The 12,956-nt window shown below is 35.9% G+C and overlaps 3 protein-coding genes across 7 annotated transcripts in view; 2 read left to right on the forward strand and 1 right to left on the reverse strand.

Moving 5' to 3' along the window:
• The window catches only part of LOC112024707 (UDP-glycosyltransferase TURAN), a 19,622-nt gene extending 17,507 nt beyond the window's left edge, over positions 1–2,115 (forward strand). For 3 of the 5 annotated variants that reach the window (XM_065763089.1, XM_065763087.1, XM_065763091.1), the window contains 5 exons: positions 870–1,036; positions 1,158–1,268; positions 1,350–1,411; positions 1,730–1,782; positions 1,908–2,115. In XM_065763089.1, coding sequence (XP_065619161.1) covers positions 870–1,036; positions 1,158–1,268; positions 1,350–1,411; positions 1,730–1,782; positions 1,908–1,992 — 478 coding nt within the window. In that variant the 3' untranslated portion in view covers positions 1,993–2,115. The remainder of the gene's footprint in view (positions 1–869; positions 1,037–1,157; positions 1,269–1,349; positions 1,412–1,729; positions 1,783–1,907) is intronic. The other 2 variants (XM_065763088.1, XM_065763090.1) reach the window with 1 other exon arrangement.
• Positions 2,116–6,104: 3,989 nt separating this feature from the next.
• On the reverse strand, positions 6,105–9,221 carry LOC112024712 (caffeic acid 3-O-methyltransferase 1). The gene is made up of 4 exons (XM_024057343.2): positions 8,448–9,221; positions 7,554–7,864; positions 6,864–6,928; positions 6,105–6,623 (listed from the first exon to the last, which is right to left on the reverse strand). The coding sequence occupies exons 1-4, from the start codon at positions 8,873–8,875 to the stop codon at positions 6,321–6,323; spliced, it is 1,107 nt and encodes a 368-aa protein (XP_023913111.1). The 5' UTR covers positions 8,876–9,221; the 3' UTR covers positions 6,105–6,320.
• Positions 9,222–10,238: 1,017 nt separating this feature from the next.
• LOC112024732 (uncharacterized) lies at positions 10,239–11,516 on the forward strand. The gene has a single exon (XM_024057366.1). The coding sequence runs from the start codon at positions 10,239–10,241 to the stop codon at positions 11,514–11,516; it is 1,278 nt and encodes a 425-aa protein (XP_023913134.1).
• The last annotated feature ends 1,440 nt before the right edge of the window (positions 11,517–12,956 follow it).

Raw genomic sequence — 12,956 nt, forward strand, 5'->3', positions numbered from 1 at the left:
GGGGGGGGGGGGGGGGGGGTTAGAAAAATATGAGCCTACTGCATTTAACCCTGTTCACTATCTCAAATTACGCTATCTTCACACATGATGCTGGGAATTTGGATTATTAGTAACCTTTAGAGAGCTGAAAACAAAACAAAAAAAAAAGATGTTCTAGTGTCAAATGAATAGTAGCAAGAATTAGCTCCCATGTCATGTTTCCTGCATGACTATCAATTTGATGTCTTCCACCAAAAAAGGGGGAAAACAAAAAAGAACAAGTCCTCCAATATTATTCATTGTTTTTTTCTTTTTGATAATTTGATAGTTACAACTGGGCTGGGAGATTTGAATCTTAGATGTCTCCGTTGGAAACACTGGGAGATACCAGCTGCAACTCTCTAGGCATTCTTCTAATTTCCATAAAGTAATAAATAGGAAAAATGAAAATAGAGAACAGTGGCCCTTATAATGAAAAATTGTATCCAACAAATGTAAGATACTGCAGCAGACTCTTTCCTCCTACTACTGGTATCCTCTATATTGAATAACATGGTTTAGGTCTGTGGGCTTGACAATTATTGGTTGTGATAAGAAGGAATGCTATAGATGATAACAAAATGAGTGTAAAATACTTAGACTGAATATAATTTGCTATTGTTATCATTACATGATGTCTTGTTTGTTGGCATGGTAAGCCGCCGTAGGCTAAATATGAACAGCCTTGCAAGTTCACTTGGATTCTGACTTTATGGGTGTTGCATAACATTTATGATTTCTTATAGGTTTTTCAAAACACCCGCATCTGAATGTTTTATCTTTCAGATAAATCTATGACGAAAAATATATATTTTCTTGAAGAATGAAACCTCTTTTTTTTTTTTTCCCAGGACCCCAGATGAGGATTTTAGCATTCTCTTAGAGGCAGCAGTAATGTATGATAGGCGTGTTGCTGCAGTATTAAATGAAGATGATTCAACCAATGAAGAGTTTCTATGGAAGGAAATCTCTGATGGAAAGCAATATGTGTACCCGAGGTTGTTGTTCATCATTACAGGTAATAATGCATCAATATGTATGTATATATGTGCAAGCGTGCTCACACACACACACACACACATATATATAAGTGATTTTGATGCAGACACCTTTTGACTCGGGATCTATTTTTCATGAAGGTAAAGGACCTGAAAAAGAAAAATATGAAGAGAAAATAAGGAGGTTACACCTCAAACGTGTGGCATTTCGTACTATGTGGCTGTCAGCTGAGGATTACCCATTGCTCTTGGGTAGGTTCTTTATTCTTTGTTTCTTCTTCTCTTCTTTCTTCCAAGAAGCTACCAAATGCCAATTATTTGCTATATTCACAGGATCAGCAGACTTGGGCGTATGTCTGCACACTTCCTCTTCAGGGTTAGACCTTCCAATGAAGGTAAATCATTGTCTGTTTCCTGTTATAGGATAAAGCCATGTAGAGGGCTATAAGGATATTTTTGTGGGCACATAAGCAATCTTTGACTTAACAAATAATGTTGTTGTTAGCGTTACTCATGTTATTATTATTTTTGTATTATCATTGTTTTATATGAACTTCTTGTTATATTTTAGCACAGGGATATTCTTGTAATCTTGTCATATCATTCTAATATAAATATCTGCTAAGGTGAAGGACTGATTGATTGATTCATAAACCTTTTCTCAAATCTCTTTCCATTCTCCTCTTCTAAAATATAACAATGTTGGCTATCAGGTTGTGGATATGTTCGGTTGTGGACTGCCTGCTTGTGCCGTTTCCTACTCTTGGTAAGATTTAGTTGTATGTTTCTTGGTATGTTGACTTCAATGTGTGCTTGAGCAACAATGCTATATGTTATTTTAATGATATTATCTCATTAGTAATGGTATTATTTATTTCAAATTTTCTGAAGCATTGAAGAACTTGTAAAAGTTAAAAAAAATGGTCTCCTCTTTTCTACTTCTTCAGAGCTAGCTGATGAACTCATGGTAAGTTGAAAAAAAGGCCTCCTCTTTTCTCCTTGTTCAGAGTTAGTTATTGAACTCTTCATAAGTTTATTACTTGACTAAGGTCGTAAATGGTTAATTGGTTATGCTAAGCCCAGGTCACTTTTTTTTTTTGGTTTTTTATCTAATGGAGGAAGAGAAGGTAATGAAAGAGAGAGAGAGAGAGAGAGAGAGAGAGAGAGAGAGAGAGAGAGAGAGAGAGAGAGAGAGAGAGGTCATTGACATTGTTTATTTATTAATTAATCAAAGTCAAATAGGGTATTTTGTTTCACCTTAAGAATGAAAATGGAAATTAATTATTACAGAGATGACGACACACACAAGTGTCTATTTGACATTTGGTATTGAAGTAAAATCCTTGAGAATTATTTCCATTTCCATATTTGGACTGACAAAATTGATTACAGACTCTATCATCGCACTTGCCACATATGGAGAGTTGCAACTTCCTACAATTGCTTGTGTATTCACAAGCAATGAGCCTTGAACACATATATTATTATAAGGACAAAGTTTAGCTACAAAATTGGTTGTAGCCTTAGGCTACAAACTCACTTAATATAATAAATATTACTGCATATTTTGAAAATCTAACCGTTGAATTACATGTTCTTTACGCTCTTAATGCACATGTCAATTTTTGTGTCAATCGGATATCATTTACTATATAATCTATAATCTTATACTTTATGCATAATTTTAAATTACAAAAACTTGCAATTTAAAAATTTATTGATGACATAACTATTGATTTTTAATTTTATTGAAATTTTGCAAACATAGAGGATATAAGAAGAAGATGCAATCTAATGGTGGATTTGTCAAAATTCACCTCCAATAAAAAGATATTGAGTGAGTTTTTAGCCTAATCCTACAATCGATTTTGTAGCTAAACTTTGTCCTTATTATAATATATATAAATCTATCTAAGAATTTGTTAGGGATGTTTTGAAAAAGGGCCAAAAATGCAAGATTAGCACAAATGTTTATTTGTAGAGAATCAAACCCAAAATTTCAAATGTATAATGAACACAAGGCTAATAGTGCCTTAACAAGAGAGAAATCAAAATTCTATTATTGAAATACAAGAAAATGCAGAAAAAGCATACAAGTTTGAAACTTCAACCCACAGTCAGCGAGAAAAGAAAATTGAGAGAGGTTGTGAGGAAGAAAGAAAATGTTCCCCTATACCCATATTTCAACTCCTAAACTTCAGAATTGTGAGGATATTAGCTGGTTGAATGAGTTTTTGGTCTCAAGTTTCAACTTTGTAAGAAAAACGTGGTTGACTTTATTTTGAGCTAAGGGAGAGTTTTATAGCATCCTTTAGGTGTCCTTAATAACTAGTTTTTAGGCTAAAAGATAAGGTTATAGACCTCCAAGGTGCTAAGTTAATGTTTTGTTCAAATTTGCTTTAGTTGGATAAAAGAGTTAGCTTGCTTTTATCATCATTAAGGAAAATACTTGACTAAACTCCCATTGGCTCTCTCTTTTCAACATGGTTTTCAAACTCGGATCATTCAAAGAACCGTAAAAGAGAGAAGTTCAAAATTTTTAAGGTCAGACTGAGGTCAAACCAAAGTTAGACTGTGATGACGTTATAATTAATATAATAATTATTTTAAATATAAATAAATAAATTTAATAAAATTAAAAATTTGACTAAAATAGTTTAAATAAATATAAAAATCTATTTACAAAAGTATTTTTCATATCATAACTTTCACAAGATAAACAAAAAGTTTTAGAGTCTATTTGATAGAGGAGTTTGAGTAATATTATTTGTATTTTTTTAAAATACGTATAAGTAAAAAATTGTGTAAAAATATGTGTAATATTATTTAAAAATTAAAAATAAGTTGTTTAATAATTCTTCCAAACGAGTTTAAATTTTTTTATTTAAGTAAACATAAATAAATATTCATTTTTTTTTTAAGTATAATAACCTTAAATTTTTAACCCATTATGATATTATTATATCTTAGATATTTTTTCCTAACCAAGGACAAGAAGTCTTGATTTGGTGGGCGGCAAGACCAATAAAGTAAGTAAAGAAAAGTAAAAATATTAACATAGAATGAAAGTGCTCAACTTCGAAGAATGCGTTGGCAGCACATCCTCCACACAATTCAAAGTTGGCATTTTACGCTTCAAAACTTCTCTTTACTTCTTTCTTTGAAAGTTTCAGATGCAGTGCCTTTGAATCTTCTCTTCACTTGAGCATCCTCCTCCGTGTGCTAGTGAATTTCTGTTCTTTTATTCCTTCTTCCCTTTTCTTTTTGTCAGCAACTTCTTTCATTTTCTCCATCTCAGCTTGCCCTCTCTTCTCTATCACTTGAGAAAAAATATCCAAACTTTATGGAGAGACGAAATGGAAGATCTGAGAGCGGGAAAAGAAAGAATGCAAAGAGTAATAGAGACACACGCAAGAAGAAGGACGTTCGACAATTTAATTTTTTTTTTTTTTAATGCTTTGATCTGAACCGTGAAAACCATGGACGGTTTTCAGACTCGGGGCTGTTCAACCACGGTTCGAACGGTCATACTTTTTATGCATAGAACGGTTCTTCGGCATAAAAGAACCGGATTGATAAGAGGTTCGTGATTAACCGGGTCGGATCGTACGGTCCGATCTGAGGCTGAAAACCAAGCTTTTCAGTTGTTTTAAACCGAGGATAACCTGAGTGAGGACTAGAAGCTAGAGTTGGCCATGAGAGCCAATTATTTTTAAAAGAAAAAATGGGTTCGGACAGAAAATTTGGTTCACAGTTAATCAGAGCATAAAAATTGTTTTGGGTGGAAATTTTGGAACAAAATTTTCTCAACGAGCCTAAAGTGCTAATAGCGTTCCTTATTCACATGGTAGAATGTATGAGCTGGGTCTAATAAAATATAATATATGAATTAAACCCATAAGGCAATTGGATTTGAATTGAGCTTGTAAAAAATGTATGGCTAAAATGGATATTAACATTGGCCTCCCAAGCACACATGGTGCTAGTGAGATGCGACATGTGTGTGAGTGTGAGCGGTTGATATTTCTCATTACTTGTAGATGCTGTGTTATTGGGAATTATTTTACTCAAATACTCCATTTTTGTTGAGAGTATGCGGTCGTAGGAGCCTCTTCGTGGAAAATGGAAATGCCGTAGTCGTAGGACCCACTTGTAGAAAATTACGAGCCAAAGAATCCCGTGTGTGTAGAATTACCGTGGCTGCGGAAATAAGTATTTGATGATGATAGGTCATAGGTCCCACCGAAGCACATTGTTTGACCAATATTGGTCTTCAACATATAGCATTGTATACTTCTTTCTTCACCCAGGACCAGCTATATCCAAAATCTCAAGCACACCAAGCTCTATTGCTGCTTTCAATACTATAGGCAACACTGATGCAGTTGCTGATTGCATAGCATACTGGGAAAGACTGTCCTATTCATTGGTGGATGCACCTATCTGGCTTTCCTTGGAGCTCATGATGTGGTTCTGGTGTCAAATAGAAGGCTTCAGAAAATTGATAAACCAGGTTGAGTATGCTTGGTGGCTGCAGGATCTTGTTTAATAAAACTAGACCACTGTAACTTTGTTAATTGATAATTATGAGATTGAAACTTGGCATGCAAAAAATCACAGCTCTGACATCTTCAGCTGCCTTCGGCGGCTTGACTTGCATTATTGTTTAATTTAATATGAAAAATTCATTAAAATATGTGGTGAAAAGGCTCACTGGATGGCAAATAGAAAAAGAGAATCAGAATTACTGGAATAACGTATCAAAAGCTTAGGACACAATTTTTCCCAATTGTTAATATGACTTGTTACAATTGGTGCATAATAAAATGTCTTATAAGAAAACAATGTTAAAATAATCTCGCTCCAAATCACAACTTATTATCTTAGAAAGGGGTGAGAAAAGGTTGCATCCAAGCGTTACTCATGATATATTGGTTATTAGTTTAGTTCAGCTTTTAGCTAATGTCCAAGGATGAGAAAGAGAACCACAAATTCTTATATATATATATATATATATCATTTGTATGGGACTTGCTTTGTGGAATATTTTGCTGATGTCTATTGATGCAATTATGCAATTATGGAACGTTTCATGACTAAATGTTACATATTATTGTAGAACTTCAGAAATGAAAATTATTAGTACAACAAGCCACTTTAATACCCAAAAATCCTGTTGCTTTTGCCTCTAACAAGAGAGTTAGCAGAGGTTCTATGCATTTTTATCATTCATACAGTACATGTTTTAGGGAACATTTTATTGATGCCTACTGATATAATTGTAGAACATGTGATGACTAAATGTTACATATTTTTGTAGAACTCCACAACTGAAAAAGTATGAGCACAACATGCCACTTGAAAACCCGAAAATCCTGCTTCTTTTGCCAAACATTCGAGTTCTCTCTCTGTCCTCTCCTTTCCCTCTGGGTTTGAATTCATCAGGAACAAATATAACTGAAACAAGCTTTTGTCCTCACCAGTAGTTGCAGGGGCTTCTGGAACCACCATATCTACTATTATCACTTTTCCCTGGTCTGGTAGTGCTTCATAGCAATTTTTTAGTACCTTCAAGCATTTTTTCTCGTCATAATGATGAAGTATCCACTGTCTCATACAAATCACAATGTCAGTTAAAAACTGTCTAGAATGTACAACCAACGAATCACTAATCTATGTTTGTTGTTCTCTGTAGTATCAAGGGAATTCCAAAGACCAACTCTTAAAACTTGGTTTATAGCTATACATTATTAATCAGTACTTATGGGGGAAATAAAATCTTCATTAACTGGTGCGTTAGAGAGGGATATAGATAATATTTGTTGGGTTCAATTGTAATGAACCTACCTTCATAAAAATGGCATCTCCTTTTGGAATACTCACTAACATGTCTCCAGCAATGTGCTCAATACCTGCAACAATAACCTCCCAAGAATTTACACAGCAAAAAAAATATGAAAGTATATTAATTTGAGAGCAAGATTCATCAAATGCCATGCGTACTAGTGACTCCCTTTTGTTACAATTGAGTGTCCCACTTCAAATTCAATTTATTTTTTCATGTTACCTAAAGGTTAAGCCTAACATGACTGACCCCTTAGTATTAAAATGGAACAAGTCTTGCCTTGGGCTAGCCCTAGCATGAAGTAGGAGCATCTACAGGTCACTCATTGAATAGATCTTGAACGCCATGAAATCAATACTAATCCACTTTAGGTTTGGTTTGAATCAATGCATGACACAAGATGGTTTTTAAGCCTTTATAATACAAAACATGCACAGTTTCCCATCAAATTTTGATCTAAAGAATAGCATTTTCCTCTTAAGAAAGGAAATGGTTATTTGACGAAACCCAAAAATTGAAATTATAATCCAGTTTAGGTTTGGTTTGAACCAAAGCATGACACAAGATGGTTCTTAAGCCTTTATAATACAAAACATGCACAAATTCCCATCAAATTTTGATATAAAGAATGGCATTTTCCTATTAAGGAAGGAAATGATTATTTGATGAAACCCAAATACTGAAATTCATACCAGGATAGGAGGGAGACTTTTCAATAACAGAGGGCAAGTCAAAGTTAACACCCTTAATGGTAGGGTACTTGGAGATGATCATGTTAAGGAGAGTGCCATCACCACCTCCTACATCCACCAGCAATTTCAGACCTTCAAAACCCTTGTATTTCTCAAGAATCTTCTTCATAACTAATGGATTCAAATCTTTCATTGAGCCGATGAACATTTCACGGAATTTGTCATCCTTCCGAGCGTACTCAGTTGCTTCCATGCCATAAGCCCTAGAAAATGGATTTCCTCCTTCCAAAATAGCATCTTTCAAATGGTACCTATGGTGATACTTAACATTAAATTATTTACAGAAGGGGAAAAAGAAGAAGAAGATAGTAGGATGATGATAATAAAGAAAGTTCTAGCTTTTTGTTAAGCACCTGTTGTGATACCTATCATTAAAATTTCTAAAATTCAGACTTCTATTTCAATTCTCAAATTAGTTCATAATGTTTAATTTTTATCAATTTAATTTCCCACTTTCTGAAAACCAATCAATTTGATCTCTGTCCAAATGTTAACAAACAACTCTGTTTAAACATTATTTTCAATTAATTTTTAAATGTCAACATTTATGAGATGCTCCATAAAAATTATAATAGTAGGTTTTGTTGTTTGATGAGTATTATATGTGTGTGTGTATATATATATATATAGATATATATAAATGATTTCATTTACTAGTTGATTTGGACCAAAACGACTAGATTCACTTACTTTGATAAAATGATGGACTAAATTGACAAAACTAATTTCTTAAAGACTAACTTGATTATTGAAGTAAAAGTCAACGAACTAAATAGAAAATGTTACTGATGATGATATTAAGGGAAGTTTTAGCATTTTGTTAGCTAGTAATACCAGATATTCATCGTGACTTTGTCCTGGAACAAATCTAAGAAGGGTGCAAGTGTTCCTCCAAATCCATCCTTGTTTTTGATGAAGTATTTGGAAACAGGTGCCAAACCATAGAGCCTGGAAACTTGGCCATCATGCTGATGGGTGGCAATAGAGCAAGTGAGTATAGAGTGGCTAGCAAGAAGCATGAGCATACAATCAAGAAGCAAAGACTTGTCTTGATTGCTGTGAGTGGGGAGCTGGGATGCTATCTGGGAAGTAGTAAGAAGTGCTCCAGGGCCAGCTCTATCCAAAATCTCAAGCACACCAAGCTCTATTGCTGCTTTCAATACCATGGGCAACACTGATGCAGTTGCTAGTTGCATAGCATACTGGGAAAGACTGTCCTCTTCATTGGGGGATGCACCAATCTGGCTTTCCTTGGAGCTCATGATGTGGTTTTGGTGTCAAATAGTAGACTTCAGAAAATTGATAAACCAGGTTGAGTATGCTTGGTAGCTGCAGGATCTTGTTTAATAAAACCAGACCACTGAAACTTTGTTGACTGATAATTATGAGATTGAATCTTGGCGTTCAAAAAATCACAGCTCTCACATCTTCAGCAGCCTTTGGCTGCTTGACTTGCATTACTTTTTAATTTAATCTGCAAAATTCATTAAAATATGTGGTGATAAGGCTGACTGGATGGGAAATAGAAAAAGGAAATCACAATTTCTAGAATAACATATCAAAAGCTTAGGGATACAAGGTTGAGTATGCTAGGTAGCTTCAGGATCTTGTTTAATAAAACCAGACCACTGTAACTTTTTCTTTTTCTTTTTCTTTTTTTGTTTTTTTTTCAGACCACTGTAACTTTGTTGACTGATAATTATGAGATTGAGGAGTGTTTGGTAGAGTAGTTTGAAAATTGTTGTTTGTAGTTTTTTGAAATACATGTGGGTGAAAAAGTGTGTTAAAATGCGTGAAATACTGTTTAAAAACTAAAAAATGTTGTTTGAAAGCACAAACCAAACGGCCCTGAATCTTGGCGTTCAAAAAATCACAGCTCTGACCCCTTCCGCTGTCTTTGGGCTGCTTGACTTGCAACAGGTTCTTTTTTAATCTTCAAAATTAATTAAAATATATGGTGACAAGGCTTGTTGGACGGCAAATCGGAAAAGAAAATCACTAACAATTGAATAAAATATCAAAAAGTCCAAGGATACAAAGTTTTTCACAGTTGTTAATTTGACTTTTTAGTGCATGATAAAGATGTCATTAATAACCTTGTGCTGGTTTGAATAGCACTTCATAAAAACAGAGCTCTCACCTCCGTGTGGGTATCCCTCCCACTCCGTGTGGGTATCCCTCCACCTCCGTGTGGCCTCTCTCCCACCTCCGTGTGGGTTTTCCTCCACCCCGTGTGGCGCCTCCCCACCACCAGCGTGTGGGACTCCTCTACCCACTCTTATTGTGGGTCTTTCCTAACTTTCTGCATTTACCTAAACCTAAACCCAAATCTCAGTATTTCACCAACCAATCTATCATTCCCATAACTTCACAAAAGATTTCTTCTTCGGCTAGCTGGAGTCGGTGTGGGTTTCTGGTGATTGATTCTGCTGTAATCGGAACCATCACGGAAGTGGGTCACGGTCGGAATTGGACAATTTTCCTTTTTGGTATTTTGTAAGTCGCCTATTCCTCTAAATCTATGTATTAATCCTTGAATATTTGTGGTTGTTGGGGTTATTATTTCCTGCTCTTCTCTATTGGGCCTTAATTGAGTCTGGGTCATTGTCTTGCCCCAACCTTCCCATGAGGATCCTAGGATGGAATTGTCGAGGCATCTGCGGTACCTCCACAGTTCGAGCACTAAAGGCTCAAATTATAGGGTCCAAACCAGATTTTGTGTTCCTTAGTGAGACAAAAGCTAATGAGACACGTATGGAGAAGGTTAAAAATTCAATCGGATTTGCCGGTAAACTAGTTGTTGATGCAAAGGGTAAAGCGGGTGGTCTTTGTTTGATGTGGAAGGGGGGTGTAAAGGTGGAAGTTGAGGATTTCAATAAAAATTTATTGGCTGTTAATATAAAAGAAGCGCTGTGCGAATGGTGGCTGGTGGGCTTTCACGGACCGCCGTATCCCACAAAGAAGAGGAAAGCTTGGGAAAATCTCTGTGCTATCATTGAATCCTTCCAAGGTCCATGGGTTTGCTTGGGAGATTTTAATTACATAGTAAATGCAGAAGAGAAGTATGGGGGAGTTAAAGGTGGAAATTCAGCCCCTAATTACTTAAAGGAGATGATGTTTGACCTTGGAGCAATTGATTTGGGGTACTCAGGAAATAAGTTTACGTGGGCTAAAGGAAGATGGGGAAGTGCTGCAATCAAGGAAAGATTAGATAGGGGTTTAGCTAGCATTTCTTGGAGGCTAGTTTTCCCGAAAGCATCTGTTCAACACTTAGGGGCATTAAACTCTAATCATCTACCTATCCTATTAGACACAAACCCAGATGATTGCTTCAGCCCCCGTCCTTTTCGTTTTGAAGCTGCTTGGGTTAGGGATGTAAGGTGTCATGAAGTGATTGAACAGGCTTGGAATATAGAAGTGTGGGGATCACAGCTAAGCAGACTTTGCAAGAAACAAGCTGCCACCAGAGAAGTACTTCGTAAGTGGAACAAGGAAATTTTTGGCAACATACAAAATCGGATAGAGTCATTGATGCAAAAGTTAAAGGAAGTTCAAGGAAATCCAAGCTCAGAAGAGAACAATAGATTGGAGACAGGTCTGCATAATGAACTAAATGAATGGCTTTACAGAAGTAAGGTCCTATGGAGACAAAAATTGAGAGAGCTGTGGTTGAAAGAAGGGGATAAGAACTCCAGGTTCTTCCACCTATCAACAGTTGTTCGTAGAAGAAGAAACACTATAGAGGCAGTCAAGAATAATGCTGGGGATTGGGTCTCAGAACCTAAGGAAATAAGGAATGTTTTTCTAGAAAATTTTAAGATATTATTTAGTGAAGAAGAGGTTGAAAATCCACAGAATCTGGATGAGCTTGTAAGCCCTTGTATCACGGTTGAGGAGAATTAATTGTTATGTAGCATACCCCTTCCAGAAGACATCAAGAACACTTTGTTTCAAATGAGTGACCTCAAAGCTCCTGGACCCGATGGTTTTCCTGTACTGTTTTACAAAGAATACTGGCCAATAGTGGGGGAAACAGTAATAAAAGTAGTGACTTCATTCTTTGAAGATGGTAGGCTGCCAAGTGAGGTAAATAGCTCGTTAATTGTCCTTATTCCCAAAAATGATAACCCTTGTTCTTTCAATAGTTATAGACCTATCAGTTTATGTAATGTTGTTTACAAAATTATTTCTAAACTGTTAGTGTCTAAATTGAGGACTGTGCTGCATAAGCTTATATCCCCTTGTCAGTCTGCCTTTATTCATAATAGATGGATCGCTGAGAATCAGGTTATTGTCCAAGAGATGCTACATAGTTTTAAAGCAAGGAAAATGAAGGAGGGTGTAATGGCTATTAAGCTTGATCTTCAAAAAGCCTACGACAGAGTTAATTGGTGTTTCATTAAAACGGTGCTAATCAAGTTTGGTTTTAATGAGGTCTTTATCAATTGGATCATGGAATGTATCACATCAGTGACTTTCGAGGTGTTGATAAATGGTGGCAAGTCAGAAAGTTTTAAGCCGGAAAAAGGGTTGAGGCAAGGAGATCCGTTATCCCCATATATCTTTATATTGGGGCAAGAGATTCTCTCAAGGCTTTTGGAGAAAGAATTTAGAAGCCAAAACATTAGTGGTGTAAAAGCAAGTATCGGAGGGCCTGCCATTACTCATGTGATGTATGCTGATGACATAGTTTTGTTTTCCAAGGCTTGTAGGAGAGAAGCTGCTACATTAAATCATTGCCTTGAAACATACTGTAGTTGGTCGGGACAAAGCTTAAATAGAAGCAAATCTGGTGTATTTTTCTCCAAACATTGTCAAAAACAAAAGTGCAGAGAAATTAAACAAATACTTCAGATGAAAGGGCTCAAGAAAGATTCTATATATTTAGGTGCCCCTTTGTTTCTATCTAAAGCACCTTCAAAGGACTTTAAATTTTTGCAAGATAGACTTGAAGCAAGGCTGGTGGGATGGAGAAGTAAATGTTTATCTTGGGCTGGAAGAAGCACGCTCATAAAATCAGTGGCTCAGGCCATTCCCATTTATGCCATGTCTACTTTCAATATACCTGATATGATTTGTGATAAGCTAGATGCAGCAACCAGAAGATTTTGGTGGAGTCCAAAAAAATCTGTAGGGAGATTCGTAGCTTGGAGGGCTTGGGACAAGCTGTGCCAGCCAAAGTGCCAAGGAGGGTTGGGTTTCAAAAAAGCCAAAGATGTGAATCAAGCCCTATTAGCCAAACTTGCTTGGATGATAGCCTCGAAAAGATAGCTTATGTATGAGAATACTTAGGGCAAAGTACAAAGTCAGAAATGATTGGCTTAGGAGAAATCCTCCCAAGAG

This window comes from Quercus suber, unplaced genomic scaffold (genome assembly GCF_002906115.3).
Source record: "Quercus suber isolate HL8 unplaced genomic scaffold, Cork oak 2.0 scaffold_491, whole genome shotgun sequence".
Classification (NCBI taxonomy): domain Eukaryota; kingdom Viridiplantae; phylum Streptophyta; class Magnoliopsida; order Fagales; family Fagaceae; genus Quercus; species Quercus suber.